Source organism: Schistocerca cancellata, chromosome 5 (assembly GCF_023864275.1).
Source record: "Schistocerca cancellata isolate TAMUIC-IGC-003103 chromosome 5, iqSchCanc2.1, whole genome shotgun sequence".
In the NCBI taxonomy this organism is placed as follows: Eukaryota; Metazoa; Arthropoda; class Insecta; order Orthoptera; family Acrididae; genus Schistocerca; species Schistocerca cancellata.
In genome coordinates, this window is record NC_064630.1 from 391,264,067 (window position 1) to 391,287,523 (window position 23,457).

At 37.9% G+C, this 23,457-nt stretch overlaps 1 protein-coding gene across 1 annotated transcript in view; it reads right to left on the minus strand.

Annotated features, from left to right (window-relative positions):
• Positions 1 to 10,254: 10,254 nt before the first annotated feature.
• The window catches only part of LOC126188983 (DNA-binding protein SMUBP-2-like), a 61,351-nt gene continuing 48,148 nt past the window's right edge, over positions 10,255 to 23,457 (minus strand). The window contains exon 9 of the mRNA XM_049930775.1: positions 10,255 to 11,749. Within this exon, the coding sequence (XP_049786732.1) occupies positions 10,764 to 11,749 (986 nt within the window). The 3' untranslated portion in view covers positions 10,255 to 10,763. The remainder of the gene's footprint in view (positions 11,750 to 23,457) is intronic.

The following is a 23,457-nucleotide window of genomic DNA, read 5'->3' on the forward strand; positions in this document are numbered from 1 at the left end:
CCAAAAGAAGCCATTGTCGCAGCAAAGAACGTACACTAATTTCAAACGAAATTATGCCGTATTTCAAAAAGGCAGAAGAAAAATAACTGTTTTGTCAGATAAGTAATCCGAATGAAATAGCTGTAGTACTGACCGTTCGAAGAAAAAAAAAATAGCCTCACTAATGGACTTCATTGTCTACCCAGCTGGGTTATGTTTCATTGTTAGCACTCACGACAACGTTTCCAGAACGGCGTGAAGTACTCTGCTCAGAACGAACACTTGTACTAGTTTCGCATTCACGTCGTGCACATTTTTCTGGTGACAAAGGGCATAACCCTGGCGTCCAAATTACGAACCCGCTAGTTCATTTGAAGCTGTAAGTCACTGTAATCGCATCACATGGGGATCCGCGGGTTGACACGGTAATAAAACGGCATTTTTGCAGTTGGCGCAGTATATGTGATTATTACTCTGATGAACATAGCCTACTGTGGCTGAAAGTTATAACATGATTACGTTCAGTTCATGTGTACAAATGTGCGGAATAGTTAATACCTGACTTGACTGTTTTCCAATTGTCAGAAGTAAGTTGTTTACAAATCTGATATATTAGAATTAACGCATATCGCCTTCGTAATTTTGAGAGTTTCTGTGTGTGACATTCTAAACGTGATCTTCAAAAGCTGTATGTTCTAGGATAGGTTATTGAGATGGGATTGCGGGAAGTGGGACACCAAACGATTGCATTTACAACCATAATCTATCATTAATACCTGCACATTCATTTTTATTAAAATATAGATATTAAAAAGAAATATTAGGTTTATACAGCTAACTCCACCCACGCCCCCTTGTTTGGGAACCTCTTGTAGGGTATTACAATGATTGATATGGGTCAATGATCTTCCAATAGGTTTAAAAGACAATTCAAAAACCTGAACATTTACTGATGACACAATGACTCTAATGAATGGTGTAGGCCTAAACAGAAACTTATGAGACACTGTCCAGATGATTTCTGAACAAGACTACAACTGGTTCACAGAAAACAGTTTTTGTCTTCATTTAAATCACATTATGTGATCTCAAACAATCAAAATAGGCTGCTAGCACCAGAAATAGACATTAACGGTCATACACTAAATTAAGCCCATTCTGAAGAATTCCTCAGAGTCCAGTTTGGAAACATGTTCAAACAGAGTCAACATATATGCGAATCCAGAAGCTCAATTCAGCATCTTTTGCCTTTAGCAGTATCACTCATTGCATTGACTTAAAGTCAAGAGTGTTGACTTGCTTTATATATCACAATGTAAAATTGAAATTATATGTCAGGTCAAAAGGAAAGACCAACTCTTCAGCCATTCTTTGTACAAAAATCTGCTTATCTGTATTCAAGAATTGAAAAGTTCTGTTAGCTGAGGCTATGTTATACGTAGTAATGTATTGTAAAAACAGGGTATACACACGGAAAGAAAAAGATTTCCCTCAGTTAAAAATAACACTTTTTCTCATATGCAAATACACGTTTTTGGGGTGAAAATACTTTAGACACCTGGTGAAAGTACATTTTTCCCAAGTTAAATGACAATATACTTATCCTCACAGATTTAAAACTGAGTAATATTTTTTTTAATGGTGGAAGTTTTATAAATCAGCATAGAACTTCCTTACATCTCGGAACGAAACCCAGCAAGAAACAATGCATATTGGAAAGATCTTTGATGCACAGCAACATTTATGCTGCATATTTTTGTATTACAAATGTATAAATACGAATTCCACCAAACACAATGAGGTAGTTTCTGAAGCACTGAAATTGAGATTGCGATGCACTTTTGTCAGCCAATAAGTTCACGTCATGTGCTTGTGCCATCCAAATACAGCAGTTATTCAGAGCATAGTACACATTATGTAGTTGGCCAACAGCGACATCATTGTTAAATAGTGCAAACACTCAAACAGGAAAAGTTATTAGTTTAAATTAATATACATACAGTATTCCTACATGTATAGTTAGCTTTCTCATATAATATTGGTCATCAAATTTTTTTTAAGGATAATTATAATTTTTGCCATCATTATAAAATAATTTGTAATGTATGAAAGAATTAAAATAAATATGAAAAACTAACCTTACAGCCTGGTCTTTTTTAGTATGCGTTACTCTTAAAGATATATCAAACACAAATGTGCCAGTACAATTTTAAATAACGCCGTAAATGGCTGGTCATCTGAGCCCATAATTCTTTTAAGTGGCTGATCCTCACTGTTAAATTTGAATGGGAGTCTAACACCCTATGATTTAAGAAATTCTTTGCACATTCACACACGTAACATAATTTAACCAGCATAAAAGGAAATTTACTTTGAAAGTAAAGCTTCTTAATGCTTAATTGCGTCCCTAGATGCCTCACAAACATAAGAATGACTGGGCTCTGGCCTTTGAATGCATGTTCTGCATTCTGATATATGAGTAACTATGTATACAATTGATCAAGGTTGGATGTTTCATCAAAAACACTAGCTTTTAGTGAATGCTTCAAACTTTGGACGTCTCTCAACTTGGTCATTCGAACTGGGATGGAGAGGTGCAGTGGTTAAATGGCTAATTTCAGTTTACACACAAAGTGATGCGATGTCTTTAGTAACCAATTGGAACCCATTACCTGACACAAATCACTTTACGCAGACCAAACTGAGCAAACAAAGGGATTAATTCATCTGCTAGACGATGTGATCAAGCATCTTGATTACTTCTGACCATTTGCTGTTGGCATCCACTATGGTTAGATATGTGGTCTCACAAAATTCGTAAAAACCGATATGAAGCTCTCCCATGGCTCTCTAGGCCATTCTCATGGGTGGTAAGGGGCTTTGGCTGGATCCCTACTGACTTTAGAACACCCATAGCAAACAGCTGTAATTTGTACCATTTCTTTACTCAATCCAGGCTTCGAGCTATAGACTTCATTTTTGTGATTCCCATATGGCCTGAGTGTGTTTCTTTTAAAATAGAAGGTCTTAGACTAATTGAGATTATGGCTCCTCCCCCCCCCCACACTCCCCCCCCCCACCACCACCACCACCACCAACAACAACAACAACAACAACAACAACAACAATAATAATAATAATACAGCTATGATCAACTGAGTCCTCACTGCAGTGCCTTGAATATGCTTTAAGAATGTCTGGCACCTTATTTGGCCACTGGTTATTTTTGGCACAGCTCGACACAACAGATAGTATCCTATCTGTGACTGACTCTTTGGAAATTTCTTTAGTTGTAAAAGGGGCACTATCAAGCATTAAGAAATTTACACACACAGCATAATCATCAGGTTCAATCTGTCTGGGTAATGATAATCTTGATACACAGTCAGTATTACAATTTTCATCGAATTTATAATATTTAAGGTCATGATCACACCGAGATAAAACTTCAGCTCATCTTTGCCATCTCCAATCACAAATTGAGGACAGTGAAGCTTTGGGACTGAAATTATAGAGGAGTGGTCTGTGAAATGTTATCACAGTAAAGTAATGCCTTGTTAGGTACAGATCATACTTTTTTACACTCCATATAATGGCCCTAGCTTCCTTACCCAAGATAAAATAATTTTGTTCTGCTTTGCTCTAAGTGGAACTAGCAAACGTCTTTCAGTTCCATCAGAAAATATATGAGAAAGACATGCACCCATGCCTGACTCAGTAGTATCATAAGCTAAAACCAGTGGCAATGATGGGTCACAATGACACAAAACTTTGTGTGACAGAAATACACATTTAGCTTCTTTGAATGCTTTGTCACATTTTGTATTCCATTCAAACTTCATTTTGTGGCACATGAATCAAAGAACTTAGAATTTTAGACAAGTTTGGTAAAAAATTTTCATAATTGTTTGTCATACCAGAGAACGACAAAATCTGAGTTTTGGTTGTTGTCATTGGGGCCTTCTGCACAGATTCTACTTTTCTAACACTAGTGTTCAATTCCATTTTTATCAATAATGTGACCATGATATTCCACTTCATTTTGAAAAAAACTTACTCTTCTCACTATTCATAGTTAGTCCTGAGTTCTTATAACTTTCCTTTAATACAATTAAATGGAACCAATGGTCTGCCGGGGAGAAGCCTGTGATGATAGTATCATCAAGATAGCAACATGCTTTCTTAAGACCAACATGAATGTTATCCAGTTTTGCTTGCCTTACAGCCAGAGCAGCAGCAGTTCCAAAAGCAAGTCTAATAAACCTGTATGACCCACAATGAGTAACAATGGTTTGCATACCTTCGGATGGCTCATCCATTTCTAATTTTAAAAAGGCATTATTTAAATCAAGTCCAATTAATGACTCGCCTCCTCCTAGCTTAGCAAAAATCTCATCTATCTTTGATAAAGGACACTGAGGAATGACAAAGTTTGGGTTCACATTTATCTGAATATCCCCACAAATTCTAACTTTATGTGTTTGGCCTTTACCCCACTGAATGATTGGGACAATAGTCTTAATCCATCTGGCTTTGGTTGGTTCTTCATCTGACAACTTGACAAGAGTGTTTTTCCTCAACCATATTCTGTATTTTATTTTTTACAAGAAGCTCGTGAGCCAGGGGAATTGACCTGATATGAAGGGCAATACGTTAAGCCCCTTCTTTTAGCACTATGGTAACTTTGGCACCTTTTGAGGTCCCTGGCCTTTTGTGAAAATCTCTGGATATGTCTTCACAGGTTTTTCTACTCATTCTATTTATGGGTAGAAAACTTCTGATTGTTTCACTTGATGCATTTTGATAATATTGTCCCAGTTAAGTGCAATGGATCTTAGCCATTTTCTCGCCAGTACAGTGGAGCTGGCTTACGACTATACAACATGTAGAGGCAATGAATAGCTTACTTTGTCAACTTCAACAGTGACATTAACCCAATATACAGATCTGCATCTACATGGATACTCTGTGAATCACACTTAAGAGCCTGGCAGAGCGTTCATCAAACCATTTTCACAATAATTCTCTATTATTCCAGTCTCGAACAACCCGCGGAAAAAACAAATACCTATATCTTTTGGTGTGAGCTCCGATTTCCCTTATTTTATTATGGTGATCATTTCTCCCTATGTAGATCAGTGTCAACAAAATATTTTCGCATTTGGTGGGGAAAGTAGGTAATTGAAAATTCGTGAGAAGATCCCGCCATAGCAAAAAATGCCTTTGTTTAATGATGTCCACCCCCAAATCCTGTATCATGTCCGTGACACACTCTCTCTTTCATATTTCAAGATAATACAATAATAAAACATATGCTGCACTTCTTTGAACTTTCTCTATGTACTTCATTAATCCTATCTTGTAATAATCCCAGACTGCACAGCAGTACTCGAAAAGAGGATGGACAAGCGTAGTGTAGTAGATCTGTTACATTTTCTGAGTGTTCTGCCAATGAAACACAGTGTTTGGGTTTCCTCCCACACACATTTTCTGTGTGTTCTTTCCAATTGAAGTTGTCTGTAACTGTAATTCCTAGGTATTTAGTTGAATTCACAGCCTTTAGATTTGACTGATTTATCGTGTAACCAAAGTTTAATGGCTTCCTTTTAAAACTCAGGTGGATGGCCTCACACTTTCCATTATTTATGGTCAACTGCCAATTTTTGCACCCTACAGATATCTTTTCTAAATCAGTTTGCAATTTGTTTTGATCTTCTGATGACTTTATTAGATGATAAATGACAGCATCATCTGCAAACAACCTAAGACGGCTGCTGCAATCGTCTCCTAAATTGTTTATACAGATAAGGAACAGCAGAGGGCCTATAACACTATATTGGAGAATGACAGAAATCACTTTTATTTTAGGTTTATAATTTATATAAAAAACAGCTACCAGCCACATGTGGCTGGTAGCTGTTTTTTATATAAATTATAAACCTTAAGTACAACAGCCACGTTTCTCAACATGTCGACTTTCGACAAAATAACTTTTATTTTACTCAGTGACTTTCTGTCAATTACAACAAACTGTGACAAGAAATCGTGAATCTAGCCACATAACTGGGAAGATATTCCATAAGCAAGTAATTTCACTACAAGCTGTACTGTACCACACAAGCAGTACATTGTCAAAAGCCATCTAGAAATATGGAATCAATTTGAAATCCCTTGTCAATAGCATTTAACACTTTCTGTGAGTAAAGAGCTAGTTGTGTTTCACAAGCATGATGTTTTCTAAATCTGCATTAACTGTGTGTCAACAGACTGTTCTCTTAATGGTAATTCATAATGTTTGAACACAATAAGTGTTCCAAAATCCTGCTGCATATCAACGTTAATTATATGGGTCTATAATTTACTGGATTACTCCTACTACCTTTCTTGAACATTGGTGTGACCTGTGCAACTTTCCAGTCTTTGGGTATGGATCTTTTGTCAAACAAGTGGTTGTATACGATTATTAAGTATGGAGTTATTGCATCAGCATACTCTGAAAGGAACACAGACTGGGGGAAGACCTCTTTTTTTTATTGAGTGATTTAAATTGCTTCACTACTCTGAGAATATCTACTTCTAAGTTACTCATGTTGGCAGCTGTTCTTGATTTGAATTCTGGAATATTTCCTTCATCTTCTTTGGTGAAGGAATTTCATAAGGCTGTGTTTAGTAACTCTGATTTGGCACTACTGTCGGCAATAGTATTTCCATTGCTATCGCACAGAGAAGGCACTGATTGTGTCTTGCTGCTAACATACTTCACATATGACCAGAATCTCTTTGGATTTTCTGCCAGGTTTTGAGATACAGTTTCATTGTGGAAACTATTATAAGCATCTCATATTGCAGTCCATGCTAAATTTTGGGCTTCTGTAAAAGATTACCAATCTGGGAGATTTTGCATGTGTTTAAATTTGGCATGCTTCTTTTCATTGCTTCTGCAACAGTGTTTTAACCCATTTTGTGTACCAAAAGGGGATCAGCTCTTTTGTATGTTAATTTATATGGTATAAATCTCTCAATTGCTGTCAATACTATTTCTTTTAATTCAAATCACATCTGGCCTACGCTTACATTGTTAATTTGGAAGGAGTGGAAAGTGTCTCCCAGGAAGACATCAAGTTAATTTTATCTGCTTTTTTTAATAAGTATATTTTCTGTTTATTTTTGGAGCATTTGAGGGTTACAGTATTTTCAGTCTTGCTACAACAATCCTGTGTATCACTGTATCTGTTTTGATGCTTGTTATTAGCTCAGGATTATTTTTTGTTAAAGAGATCAAGTGAGTTTTCACAACTGTTTACTATTCACATGAGTTCATAAACTAACTGCTCGAAATAATTTTCAGAGAATGCATTTAGCACAATTTTGGATGATCTTTCATGCATACCTCCAGATTTAAACATGTTTTTTCACCAACATATTGAGAGTAAATTAACTAGAACTATAACAGTATGAGTTGGGTACATGTTTGAAATTAAACTCTAGCTTTCCTTGAACCTTTCACCAGTTGCGTCATCTGAGCTGGGAGGTCAGTAAAAAGATCCAATTATTATTTTATTCTGGTTGCCAAGAATGACCTCTGCCCATACTAACTCACAGGGACTATCTACTTCAATTTCACTACAAGATGTGTGTTATCAAACTGAATAATTTTTCTATTGACTTTGCACAACTTATCTATTAGCACCCTTCTTTATATGTTATGTGCGCCTGCACCCAATTCAAAAGGAATATTCTTTGCGTCCACAACCAGCTCTACAACTCAGGCTTCACTATCCATTGGTTTAATGAGGCCAATTTTATACACTGGAACTTGTCCTGCCACAGTGGAACACACATCAGCACTGTAGCACTCTTTGCACACACTGACATATCTTCATTTAGGTCATCTTTTTGGTACACACTTGTTTTAATGCAAAATTTGAAAGCATGAAATTTTTAACACTACTTGCTCCTCTTCTCCACCATTGTTTGAATTTGATTTCTCTGAATCAGTGTCAGAATCCTCCAATACCAGCTTGTACACTTTTCCTGGGTTTCTTCCTGTTCCCTACCTTGTCATACTTCTTTTCCTCCCACTGATTTCCTTTAGGATCAGACTTGTTGACTGCTTGCCTTTTTGCAACACATTTTTGGAATACATCCTTATATGTCAAGTTAAGTGTAACCTTTTAGTGAGTATTGTGGCTCCATGTATCCTTGTTTGCCACAACCAGAACCAACATTGTGCATTTTCAGACTACGAGCCCACTTGATGCACTCTTTATGAAGAAGCCTGATTATATCAATTACCAAGCATTGCAGTGTAAGTTGCAGCAGTCTCCAAGCCACTGCAATTCCTAGACATTTAATGGATATCAGTTTGTGTTCTCCAAAAAAAATTTTTTTTCTGAATTGTTTGTCTTGTCTTAAATTATACACTAATCTGTCTTGTAGCACTTCTTGTACATTATATTTAAGCTAGCAGTGTCGTGCCAAAGATTTCAACTGAGATATGTAGAGTGGAATAGATTCTTCCAGAAATTGGTTTCTCATTTGAAATTTATTGTGCCACCAAATCATTGAAGGTGCAGGTTCTATGTGGTCTTTCACTAGTTTCACTGTTTCATTGAAAGTCATTTCCTCTGGCTTCTAAGGATATGCTAGGTCCATGATGAGATCTACATACTCAAATCCAACGAGGCTCAGTGTATAGTCATTTGTAGGTTGTCTGGAATCTTGAGCACAATGAACTTAATTTTTCATAACGTAGATATACAGAGCCCACTGTACTCATTTTGCAAACTCGGGCATTGTGACGACACTAGAGTTACCTACAGACACTTTAATCTTCTTCACTGTTTCCTTGTCCTCAAGTTCAGTCAATATCTGATGTGCTGCAGTCGATGGTTAGTTTGGATAATTTTTCTGACACACACTATTACAGCAAAAATTTATACACAAAGTCACATACATCAAGTTGTTCTTTAATTTCTCATTGCCAGTGGTTAGCTTTTGTACTGGATTGCTCAGTAATACCTGGATATAAAAACTACATACTTTATTTCACTAACTACATCCTTGTCCACACAGAAAAGAATACATCACAGATGATAATACCACAGCAAAGAACATAGGAAGGCAATTTAAACCACGGCGCCATGCCAACTTAACCAGCAGCTGTAACAAGAATTGGAAATACTTTTGAAATAAAAAGAGACAACTCACTGAAAAGCAGAAACTTTGAGTCACTAACAGTCATACACAAAAAGAAAGGAAAGGAGGTAGCAAGCTTTTTTTCTCTTTTTTTCTTTTTGGTGGTCCCTGTTGATGACTCAATGCTTCTGCTTTTCGGTGAGGCTCTCCCTTAACACAAAATATTAGTGAGAGTATTATGCAGATGACCAGGAAAAACAATCCTGTAATGTTCAAATAAAGTATTAGTGATATGCTGCTCAACAGTCACATCAATTATGTATCTAGGCAAAATATTGCAAATTGACAGGAAATGGAATGAACTCTTAATGTTAGTTGTAGGGAAGATAAATGGTTGACTTCTTTTTACTTGGGTTATTCTAGGAAATGCAGCTTGTCTATAAAGAAGACCACATACAGAATACCTGCGAGACTCGCTCTCAAATACTACTCAAGTATTTGGGATCCTCACCAGGTCTGATAGATGAAAGACTTAAAAGTAATTCAGAGGAATGTTGCTAAAATTGTTACCATTGAGTATTACAGAAACACTCTGGGAACACAAATGGGAATCCCTGGAGGGAAGAGTTTACTGAGAAAGTTTAGAGAACCAGTATTTGTGACAGACTGCCAATAAATCCTACTACCACTAACACATATCTTACGTAAGGACCATGAAGAAAAGACATGAAAAGTCAAGACTTGTACAGAAGCACATAGACAGCTGTTTTCTCTTTCCTCCATTTGCACATGTAATATGAAAAGAAAATGACTAGCAGTGGTACAAGCTACCTTTCACCAAGCACTGTATGGTGACTTGTGAAGTATGTATGTAGGTATTACTACTATATGAAACAGTTTATGAAGGATAAATTGATAATTTGAGTGAAATGTATTGCATTAATACTTTTACAGATATACAGTGAGATTTAACTCTCTGCTCAAAATTAAACTCTTATTAACACACTTATCATTCATTATCTGTAGCAATGAATGTGGGGCAACAATTTATGATATGTCTTTAATATTTTAATCAAATCATTTATAAACAATCATTACAAATAATTTACGATGTTGTTTGTTCTCATTAGCAAATACGGTAGTTCTCTATCATTGGGAGATATTGGTTTCAAATGACTGGATTTAATAGAAGATTACACAGAAGAACATTCTTGTCTGCTGTTGTTTCAATTCATAGCTGTAAATATCACTCCCTGGCTTTATTTAAAATGTTAATTTCTGTTTGTTACAGACATAGTAAAGTTCCAACAGTACTTTTTTCTGAAACTGATAAATATCTTCAACAAACCTTCATAAATGTCAAATGAAACATAATAGTAATGGAAAGCAGGAGAGATCATCAATAGGATTTTTCTTGATTTATTCATATCGGTCATAATGCTAACAATGAAAATAACTACAGCTTATCAAAAATGGTTTTTAATTGTCTTCATTTCAGCATACAAGAAAATTATCTTTCCTAAACATAAGTAGGAAACACTTATGTGATAATCACAACCCAGTAAATCTTTTGTCAGGGTTAAACACAGCATGTCACAGAATAAGTAGCATGGACAAAATGTGTTGTTAATAAAGGAGAAAGTTCCTTATTTGTTTTTAGTTTTTGCTTTTCTTTCATCATTTTTCTCCTTGAGTTTGGTATGAAGCTTTTTCAGTTTTTGGTTTCGATGATGATCATCACTTTTCACTGGAGGTGGGTGCTTAAATGTTTGTCGTGCGTGCTTACGAGCTGCCTCACCACAACCATGCACTTCAGGAAGGGCATGCTCGAAACAGAAACGCAATCTGCAGTGAATGCAAGTACTGGATATCAGCTCTGTAGACTTCTTGCAGTCTTCATAATTGCACTTTGTATTCATTTTTTGAAAATGGCTAATTACAGAATCAAAATCATCATCCTTTAATTTATCTAATGCATTCACATTTTTTTTCTTAACACCAGGCTTATCACTTGGCTTATCACTTTTCCTAGTGCCTGGTACGTTGGCTTCTCTATCCTCATCCTTTATTTTGCCTTTATTGGAAGACTTAGTTCTACACAAAATATTTTCATTCTTATTTTCATCAGACTTCTGCATATCACTTGGTTCACTACAATTTTGTTTTTTACTTGCTGGTTTCCTGACCACAATGTAACGATTCTTTCCCTCACCAACACTTTCATGCTCCAAGTTCAGATTTTCAGCAGCTTCATGTATCAACATTCTTTCATATGACGTAAGATTCTTGAAATGGTGTTCTGAAGCACCGTTAGATACCAAAAATATTTTTTCAAGCTGTAATTTCCACTTCTCAGTTTCTGAGACTGTGGTTTTGATGTCCCTCGTACTTGTAGCTTCATTGGTTACATGTTCATGTAATTCTTTGTTGTTATCTTGTACATGTGAGTCTGGCTTTGTAGGCTGTTGAGATTTATGTAACCTAGATTGGGCTGACAAATCTTTGTTACAGGTCTTGTTTGCAGCAGGCATAGATGATGACTCTTTTTTTGAAGGCTTTGTTTTTGTTCTACCAGGTAATTTTTTTATAGCTGGACTGCTCTGTGAAACAGATTTCTGGGCACCCTCATTGCCTGAAAATTAAAACAAACATATTAATAAAATAACTGGCCCAAAAAAAAAAAACATAAAATGCATTACATGTGACATATAAATAGGAGTACTGTGTACTTGAAAGGTAGCATTCCACCAACATTTGACACACAAAGCACTGTAAAAAAACAAAAGTTCAGAATAGTTGAAGGTACTGCAAGAGTGTTTAAATTTCCATGAAAAATCTTTTAATTATAGTCGTCCAGAGATATTCCAGTTCACATTACATGATTTTCCTCTCCAGGTTGACTCAGTCCTTAAAGAAAGACATCAAGTTTTCTGTGGTAATTTCTCCACGGAAAAGAATGTTGATGGATCTGCTTGAGTCTCACAACCTGATGCAAATAGTGTACTTTCCAGTTACAAGAGAACGGGCCAATGAGACATTTTGAAACCTTCCCTAAAATTTGTTTACACAGGAAGAAGACAACAAAAGAAATGCACTGTCAAAATTTTAGCTGCTAAGAGGCACTCCAAGGCAGTGGTAGAAATGGACTACTGGCGCTGTAACAACTGCGCATGCGCAACTAGGCACACACAGACAGCCGAGGTTGGCGGTACATTTCTAAACAAGAAACATGACACACTTCGATCATAATTTGTAAAGGACGTTTCAGGTTACCGTTCATTGATAGTTTCTCTGACACTACAATACACAGTAGTAACATCCATTACAAATTATCAGTTGCTTTTTGCAGTACTGGTGAGTATTGACAATAAAGGTAAAGCTGAATTAATATTTATTGTGCTTTCGTAACGGATCCCTCCTAATAGGACCTTTTTTTTTGTTTCTTCCAGTTTCACAGTAATGCGGAATCCAATAAATGTTATCAGTTTAACAATGATGTAATATGAAGAACATGGTTTCCAGCCAAAATCACCTACATCTCTTGAGGATGTACATATGTGTCCTTTGTTAGTTAGTTTCCTTGATATTCATTCAAACGTCATCGACATTTCATTTGAAATTGTGAAGACATAAGAAGAAATAAGAAATAACCATGACGATTCCATTAATTGTGGTTCGGATGACAACAGTTGTGCCAGTGACAGTTCTGTAGAAGAATACCTTCCAAGCCTTTTAAAAAATGTACTGCAACAGCTTTCGTTGACAAAGAAAAGGCAGTGAAATATTGGTTAAATGAAGGAGGGAAAAAACGCTAGAAGTTATGCAGCGTGCAAAGGCATTTTCGTTTCATAAAATCAGAGTGTGAACTATACAAATGGAAGAAAAAATTACATGAAGTAATAAATATGTGCCAAACAGAAACCTGAAACCATCTGAATGAAAAACTGTTCGAAAGATTTAGGACTGCTCGTGAGAGGCTATGCACCGTTAATGATGGAGATCTACGAGACGGGGCCCCCAAATTGCATCTGACACAAATATTGTTAATTTCCAAGCTTTGTCGACAGGCTACGCAAGTTCAAGAAATATTACAGAATAGGAAGTCACAAAATTACCAAGTTTACATTATGTAAACATGTAGAGCAGCTGCCAGTGATAGACAATGCTATAGAGAAATTCATAGCTGACATAAAGACAAAACTTGCTGTTATCACTGCAACTGCTCTTTATAAAGATGATCAGTCATGTTTGGTGAAAGAACTGCGTGCACATCACATTTTATCATTTCAGGGTGAAAAAAAGTCAGTTGCCCAATCAATGAATGCGACGACACACTCACATACGATAATGCCAGTGATAAGTATGAGTGGTTTACTGTTTCTACAGTTGTATACCTGTCGTCAAGAACGGCAAGGCAAATTAGGACCAAAAATAAAAAATGGACTGTTTAGATCTTGTAATCAAAGTATCAAAATCTGGAAAAACTGAAAAGAATAATTTTCAACGTTTCGTTCGAAACATATTCCTACTAGCTACAGAAACTAATTCATTGCTTTTCTTGGATTCATAGGCTCGACATAACAATGCCTCTCTTTTTGTGGAGGACAAAGAAAAATATGTAGATGTAATGTGGATTCTGCCGGGAATTTTTTCAACAGTGGAAAGCAAAAGAGAATTTTGTCAGATGTACCTAGTACGCCTCTTGCAGGTCTTTTAACTGGATACCGCTGCAGCTACTTGGGTGTCTCTAACATTCCCTAGTTACCTAATCAGAAAATGGAGACCTGCAGTTTAATGTGGAATCCAAACCATGTCTTTCATGGCCACTCCAACATCTGTGAGAAGTGACAGCTCGGTTAAAAATCATAGTGAAAAAGTTGTGGTCTGAATGGGATTTGATCCCACGCTCTATGGATCACGAAGTGCACACTTTGTCACTAGACCATTTTTGTTTTAGAAAAAAAAATAATACAAAAACGAATGTGACCATTAGACCTTACATGCGTAGGGGAAATGCTAGCTGTGTCACCTCTTAAGATGATGTTTGACATCAGTAATTAGTGTTCTGTTTCCAAAATTCCCCTCAAAGGTAATGGCAGCCGACATACAAGGAAAATTTTGGACCAGTGCTAAGGAGAGATGAAGATGCAAATCCATGTAAGGTGTACAACCTCCACAAATGTCACACTTCCATTCAAATTGAGACACTTAAATTCTTCCATCCCTGCACTATTTTGCATACTCAGTCAAGAACAGTGCTCTTGCGATGCAAAATAATCCTCACTGAATAGCAAAGTTTCGTATTGTGACACTAACAAGATAGAATTATAGCCTGTATGCCAAATATTCACTCCAAAAACTAAAAACTAATAACACAGTGTTCATAGGCAGTGTTTGCTACCTCGTGTTCTCTTCCGTTCCTTCTAGTATAAAAGATTCTGCCCATATACGAGCGAATGGTAGTGAGTTTTCTGCAAATGCTCATTTCCATGTGTTCGCTTCCATTCGCTCCATTGTAAACCAGGATTTTGGTGCTTAAAATTGGTGTCTGTGAACTACAGGTAATTCTGCTACATGGCGCAGCGTGATTGATTTGCTGAGTCGCGCGCTAGGTGGGCAGGGCTGTACAAATCGCTATTATAAGCTATTCTTCGTGTGGAAAAAGTGTGTAACTTTAACATTTTTTATAAAACACTTGCAGTGTCTCTTAGCAGCTAAAATTTTGGCAGTGCATTCCTTTCATTATCTTCTTCCTGCGTAAAAAATTTCAGGGTAGGTTTCAACATGTCTTATTGGACCATTCACTAGTTAGACTACAAGTAAACAGTAGCACAGCTTCATATGATGACTTAAATAATTTTTCTCAATCTGAGACACATTGGGAGAAAAATTACAAATGGCTGGTCAGATTATAATGGATAAATACACTCATTTTCAGAAAAAAAAACAGAACATCTTGAATGACCAGAGACAGAACATTCATATCCACAGGACACGTACACAAGTATGTTCTGCAGAAATAATTAGCATCTGAACCACATCAGCCTGTGGATTCATGCTCAACATCGATATTGTGGCACTCTCGTTGTCACTATAAACCAAAGGTAATGGCTCAGTGTGACTTGAACAGATGTGCAGGATGCCCTGCAGATGTATGCATGAACCATACCATCAGATCAGTGAGTTTGAAAGAAGATGCATTATTGACATGATAGAATGTGATGTACCAATCCATGAAATTGTTGCTAGTGTGGGACAAAGTATTTTGGCAGTGCAATGGATGTAGGCAGAATGGTTCATGGAAGGCCGTAGAACATGACGAGATGGGTCAAGCTGCACCAACCACCCCACCCCACCCCCCTCCCCCAAGATTGATCAACACCTCATCCGAACAGCACTGCAGGACAGATCTGTTTCCTCCTTGGCTCTGGCACAACAGTGGAACAGTGTCACACATTGTACACTATCAAGGATGACAGCCCTTCATCATTTATTACAGCATGGGTTACATGTGTGTCATCCACTTCTCCACCTACCTATGACGAATTAGCAGAAACATGTTAGACAGCAATGGTATAGGGAACAACATCACTGGGGACAGGAATGGCATTGGATAGTGTTTTTGTATGAATCCAGGTTCTGTTTGTTTGAAAATGATGGCCAAATTTTGGTTTGCTGCTATTGGGTACAATGACAAATCACCGCTGGTGCATTTTCAGGGCACTGTGACCAGTGTGAACTACGTGAATGACATACTGTGACCCACAGCCATACCCTTCCTGCACAATGCCCCAGATGCCATTTTTCAGCAGGACAATGCACGACCACATGTTGCTACATGAACATGTGCCTTCTTGGTATCACAGGACATCAGTCTTTTGACTTAGGCTGGCAGCTCACCAGATTTGTCGCCAACCAAAAATGTGTGGGATATGGTGAAACGACAGGTGCAGCGCTGTGATCCAATGCCAACCACCATATATGAACTTTGGAACCAGGTGAATACAGCATGGATGACTATACCACTGGACATGATTTATGCCTTATACATGTTGATGCCATTATGCATGGAATAAGTTATCAGGGCCCTGTGCCTACTAGGCAACAGCACACATGCTGAACCGACGTGACTGAAATGCTAACCATTTCTGTAGAATATACTAATGTACATGTCCCCCTGTGAATATGAACATCCTATTTCTACTCATTCAAGGTGTTCTGTTTTTCCTGAATGTGAGTGTAGTAAAGTTATAATGAATTAAGGCAGAGTCACATCCAAAGAAGTAAACAAAATATTTAGAGATACGGTTTCGTTTGCAATGCAGACATCTAAAGCTAATCTTGAAGGACACCCTTGATAAGACATGCACACCAAACAGATTTTTTTATAAATGTATGTTTGATTAAACTTCTATCACTTCCTTTGAAGTCCTTTTTGAATAAGGATTTGCGTGCAGAAACACAGTAGTAATAAGCAACCTGTTTGGATAATTAATGACATTAGAATATCATGATGCAGGAAATAGGATCAGTTTTGTTTGTTTCACTACAAACAATACTGCGAAGTGTTGAAGGATGTCATCAAACAGATTAAAACAATGTGTTACATACAGAGAATAAGCAGCTTTCAAAATAGGTCAGTTTAAAAAAAAAATCAAGGCAGAATGTGGGTGTTCAATGTATCACATCTCTTCTGTGTGAGAATGATAATTCTAATGATGTACCAGAGCTGGAATTTTGACAGTCATTTGCTGTCAATACTTGGCAAGGTAAATCAAAATTATATTTGCACAAGCAAGTTTGCGGAAGTTTAAAAAAAGCTGGTGAGCTAACACAATTATGTCATATCCACCTGTTGGAAACAAGCAAGAATGATATTGAACCAATTGTTAAAGCACTGGAGACTCGTATGAGTATGATGAAATTTCAACTTATGAAGATCAATGCAATACACATTAATTATTTACTTAGTCACCTGTGCAATGTATCTTTCAGGTGTGTTCACTTTGCAGACAGATTAAAACACTCATTAGCAAGGGTGTTCCAGCTCATATGCCAGCTGTTGGGTGGCAGGGTGCCCACGGTAATGTGAGTAGGGGGTGATTAAACTGCTGTTGCACTGGCAATCAGGTAGCCAGGCAGCAGCCTACACGATCCTACTGTAGCGGCCGAGAGGATGCAAGCAGGGGTGACCAACCACCTCATGTAGGTGCAGAATGATTGCAACTGGGCTGCCTGTCAAGTAGCCTATACTAGCTGTTCTGCCTGCAAGCAAGCTGAGGGGTGGCCACTAGTGCCCATGTTCAATGGGACTGCTTTGGAATGGCCTTCATCAGCAGAAGCACTGTATAAAAAAAGCCGAAAGAAATAATGGAGTCAATTACAAGCCAATATCACTGATAACAATGTTTTCAAAGTTTTTTTTGAGAAGAAAATATATAAGAGAGAAGTAACACATCAGGCACATAACTTTTTGTCAGACTTACACTCTGATTTCAGAAGAAAGCAACAACAGGAAATGGGTGAGAGGTTCTTGCAGGGCAAATCAGTAAGTTGGTAACAATAAGTATCTCCTTTGATTTAACAAAAGCATTTGACTGTGTGGGTCACAACACACTTTAAGGTAAGGAACTGAACATAAGCATATTTCATACCTCGAAAGTAGGTAATTGAAGGATGTTAACTAACAGGGAACCTATCTGAATCTCACTGGGGTGATGTAAAAGGAGGTGAAGTGTTGTAACTGTGTTATAATCTGAATCCATTGTTTTTCTTAATAAATTTAATTTATTCCAGTAAACCTGTGATTCTTTAAACAATCAAATTCCCATATATAAAACCGCTTTAAACATGTCATTACTTTACAAATGAGTTAATGTGGTGAATATTTGATTTTAAGCACATAAGTGAGAGAAGATTAAGGAGGGGTTTGAAATTAGCTTAAAGTTTGTTGGAAATCACTAGGTGCTCTCATTATCAAACACAGGATGAATACAGTCTGGGGATTTGTGCATCGTCTGCTACACTGCCTCAAGACAAACACACAGCTGACAAAGTAGTTTATGGTGGATGGACAGATGTTAGTGTCCAATGGGTACAATATTTCAGCAATTGACCACATTGCTACTATCAGGTGCGCTGACAAACTGAATGCTTTGGAGCAGGTGTTTGTGCGAGATCCATACCCAGGCATGGGCACGTCTCCAGTATATCCTCCCACCCTCTTCCTACCATCAAACCATTCCATTCAAGGTCTATACCCATGGGCATGTGCTGGATGCATTGTAGCCATTGCCCTGCTCATCTCTGAAGTCAGTTCATTGTGGGATATCTCCTTCCTCTTCTTAATCAGACTCAATTCGAATTCCTAGGCCTTTCTAAGGGTGTAGCCACTATCATGACTGATTAGTGACTTCCTCATTCTAATCTTGATAGATTCTTTACTTACACAGTCCCAGAAATTAGACATGTGTCAGAACCTTAGTATAGTCATAAAAGGAAGCCCTGTAATCAGCTCAATAGAAACCTACTTGTTTCTTCCACTACACTAATGAAATCTTCATCATATGGTCACATGGAAGGGACAAACAGAGTGATATTCTCAGGCTTCTCAGTTCCTCACACCAGAACATCAATTTTATCATGAAGGCTGAAGTGGATGGAGTGCTTCCCCTTCTGGATGTCCAGATAAAAATTAGAATGGACAGCATGTTGGACCAAAGCATGTACTTCAAGATGAGGCACACCAACTTATACCTAAATACAGCCAGCACAGAGGAATGGCATGCTCAAAACATTGATACATACGGCTCATACCCTCTTTGACAACGACAGCCTCAATCACAAACCTGAACATTCTGAGGACAGTGTTTGGGAAAAAGGCTACACAGAGTGACAGATTCAGAGAGCTCTATGTCCTACACTGACTGTACAATCAGCATTAACAAAAGAGGACCCTCAGGAGGCTGCAGCCATTACATTTATTCGATTTTGTGGCACATTATCTGGGAAGATTGGAGTAATTCTTTGTTAACATCAAGTGTCTTTTGTCCATCAATTAAAACACAGACACTGCTTGTTAGTGTCAAGGATAACCTTGGACTCTGGAAATCTGGGGTCTATTAGTTACCCTGCCAGTGTGGCATCATTTACATAGGCCAAGCTGTGCATACTGTCTAAGGTCATCATCAAGAAAACCAACAGTACATCAGACTGCAGCAGTCTAACAAGTTGGCAGTCATGGAACATTGCCAACTGGAATCATGTGGAATGCATTATGACCATACGGAGGTTCTGACACAGACATTTGATTTCTGGGACTGTGTACTTGAAGATTCTATCACAATTTGAGTAAGGGAGCCACTGATAAATTATTAATAGTGGTTACATCCTTAGTAAGTCCTGGGAACATGCACTGGGTCCAATCAAGAAGAGGAGGAGGGAGATATCCCACAATGAACCGACTTCATTGGCAGTCAGTGCAATAGCAGAGATGCCACCAGTACGCATTCCTGGGTGCATACCTTGGAAGGATCAACTTGGTGGCAGGAGGAGGAGGAGGAGGAGGAGGAGACGCTAGACATATGCCCCGCAGCTGGGTTCAAATGGCTCTGAGCACTATGGGACTCAACTGCTGTGGTCATAAGTCCCCTAGAACTTAGAACTACTTAAACCTAACTAACCTAAGGACAGCACACAACACCCAGCCATCACGAGGCAGAGAAAATCCCTGACCCCGCCGGGAATCGAACCCGGGAACCCGGGCGTGGGAAGCGAGAACGCTACCGCACGACCACGAGATGCGGGCCCCCGCAGCTGGGGGCAGACCTCGTACAGAATGCCAAATAGAAGGGAGGCATTCAGTTCATCAGTGCACTTGATGATGGAAAGTTCTTGTTTGCTGAAATATTGCGTCCATTGGACACTGACATCAGTTTGTTCATCTGAGACATATTTTTCCTGAATTATGCTGGGAGAAGAGGAAGAATCACAAATACAGTTACTAAATGTAATGAGCAGATTATGACAGCATTTTAAATTCAAACGATAATGTACTAAATCCATTTACTAATAAGAACATATGCAAAGTTCTAACCATTTTAATCCAAAGACAGCAAGCTAGCAAGTTTTTTCTTTTTCTTTTGTGTGCCCTTGTTGACGACTCAATGCTTCTGCTACTCAGGGAGTGGTGTCCTTTACTCCTAATTTATTTACAACCCCCCCCCCCCCCCCCAAAAGTCTCTTGAATATGTCATATTCAGGATCTAGTGCAGAAGCTAAATTTTTCTATCTTCATTATAATAATCTTCACTATCTATGACAATGGAGAGAAAGCTTTTTTTATTAGAATACTTTCACTCTATTACAACCTATGATACATTTTGGGACAATTCTGTGTGTTAACAAAGAATATTCTTAGCCCATAAAAGGACAGTCGAAATTATTTGCAGACCCTGTTTGCGAACTTTGAGCAGACCAGTGTTTAAATGTAAAATTCTAACTGTAGCATTCCTATTCATATAATCACTCATGAGATTTTATGATTAATGATATGGAGTCTTTCAAAACAGACTTCTACAGTCACTCAGTGATTATAAATCTTTTTTATGATTTTCAGTTGCTGAATTATTACAGTGCTTCCACAATACATTATGAAGGAAAGACTGCAGCTGTAATTGTGATACACAATTTTCCATAATCTATTTTGTGTTAGAAATTTATTATGTCAACAAAGCTAGTTTTCACAACCTTTACCTGCACCAACAAGATTGGTAGAATACTTTGTGTACTTTCATTCAGCACTGTCCTACTGCATGATCAAGTGGAATAATGGAGCTAAGGTTAAAAAATAATTTATTCTACAGAAGCATGCAGTAAGAATACCATGTTAAGATGAGATCTGAACATCTCACAAAAGCCTCTTCAAGGGCTTACAGATTCTTGCATTTACATGCCAATAAATTTTCTCCACAATTGTAGATGTGGATAATACTACATAAGAGAGAGTTTAGGATACACCATAAAATTCACAATCACAATACTAGAAGCAAAAGTAATTTCCATATTGACTGTGCACCCCCCCCCCCCCCCCCCCATCTATGTTTTGGAATGAAGTTTCATAAAGCAAGTCTAAAGGAAGTTGCTGGGAGACATCAGGAAAGAAATTGAAATTCCCATATGTTCAAAAATCAAAATACCTTATTAGCCACTACTTCTACATGGTGATTTTGTAATGATGTTACAAACTTTCAGGGGTAATGGAGGAGGGTAACTGTATAACTGATCAAGCCAAAAGTTAAAAGCAAAATTTGCTCCGATACCTCTGGCAATAGAATACATGTACTTGGGTTCGTTGTTGCTACGTCTGTGCAGTAGGTAACTTTCAGAGGTGGTATTATGGACCAAATAAGGGGAAAAAAAATTAATGAGTATGGACTCTAAAATACGTACCTTAAGAGCTATGAGCACTTGTTCACCTTCGTTACTGTGAGACACAACTCTTCTACTGAATAAGTGCCCATAGTTGTTTGTACATTTCAGAGACCATATTTACTGGACTCTTTCTCCTTTTCTGGTCCTTACTACCTCATCTAAAAATACAGAAACCAAAGAGCTTGCAGTAGAAGGATGTATTTCACAGGATTGAAGATGAATAAGTGCTCATAGCTCTAAAGGTAGGCATTTTAGAGCCCATGTTTACTACAGAGATTGTTCAGAAAGTAATGCATCACTTTTTTTTCTAATTGATGGCTGAGACAAAAAAGGCAGTGTGAGCTGGCACATTGTTATGGTGCAGTTTCCACGACACATGTAACTTCTTTTGGATGCAGGTGAATCTGTGATTCAGTCTCTGGAGCACCTCCTTGTAAAACAGCACAGAGGGTCCAGCCAGGTGTGCACTCATAATACAATAATACACTATACCCCTTGCAGGAGATCAGGGGGGTGGGGAGGGGGAGGGAGGGAGGGGAGGGAGGGAGGGAGGGAGGGAGTGGTCTTTGCCTGGGACTTCCTCATGCCAGCTTTCTTCTGCAATGGCAGCGACATCATGTGCCATTCCTCATTCTGCCTCTCTGCATCTTGGACTGTACTGGAAGACCTATTATTCATCCCCAGTGATTATGATGTCCAGGAAATTGGAATCATCTTCATAGAGTTGCTCGAATTCTTCATGCCCTTCCACTCACTCTTGCTTTTATGTATTGGTCAAAACTCTGGGAACAAGTTTCGTGCAAAACTTCTGCATGGTCCAGTATGCAATACAATCTCTTCACCAAATCTAATAATTCCAACATCAAGTGAACACTCATTATGGATCATCTGAATTCATGAACTGGCACACAAAAGTCACATGGGCACCCATTTGAGATCCTGATAGACATCCTGTGTGGGTCTTGTCGGCAACCCCCTCCTGACCTACTCTAAACAATTTGCACCACCTGTCCGACTGCGATCTAGACAGACAATCATCCCCAAAGACATCCTTATGCATTCCAAAAGTTTCCGGCAGCATCTTGTTGAGCTTCACACAAAACTTTATCATACAGTGTTGTTCTAAAGTTCTCTTCATCGTTAGTTCAACGTGATCACTATGTTGAGGTTCACGGAAGAAGCTGTACTAACCTTTTAAGAGCACAGAGGCAACTGGATAACCCACCGGTGAAAAGATAAGGATCCTTCCGCCCTTCCCGATCAGTCCAATCAATCTGCGAGGCAGTCACATAAAAAATTTGCAACATATTACTTTCCAGATACACCCTGTAGACATTTTTTTTTCCTTATTTGGTCCATACTGCCACTTCTGAAAGTTTCCTATCCTACAATCTTAGCAACAACAGTACTTGTACGTGTATTTCACCAGCACATGTATTCCACTGACAGAGATATCAGAAAGATTTTCGCTTTTAACTTAACTTCGTCATTTCCGGATCAGAGTCTCTTACCTCAAATTGATATATTTTCCTTTGTCCATCATTCCTGAAAGTTCGTAACATCATCATGAAATCACCCTGTATAATTAATCAGACTATTTGGACTCATGGATGTACATTTTTCTTAACTCTAATGATTTTATTAAAGAGGTTTTAACACTGACAGTGTGAACAGTTACATAAACACTTAGTTTGAAATATGATATAAAAATAGAAGCTGAGTAATCTAAGAGCAGGCAGCAGTATCGTCCCTCCCCTCCCCACTGTCACCAGTTTGAGTATATTATCACTAGTCATAGTTAGCACCTAGTGTGCATTACACAAGTTCCAGCGATGGGTTTTTGCCTAATAATGTACAACTTGTTCCACATCCTTGAGGGCATGAATGAATGAATAAAAGAATGAATGA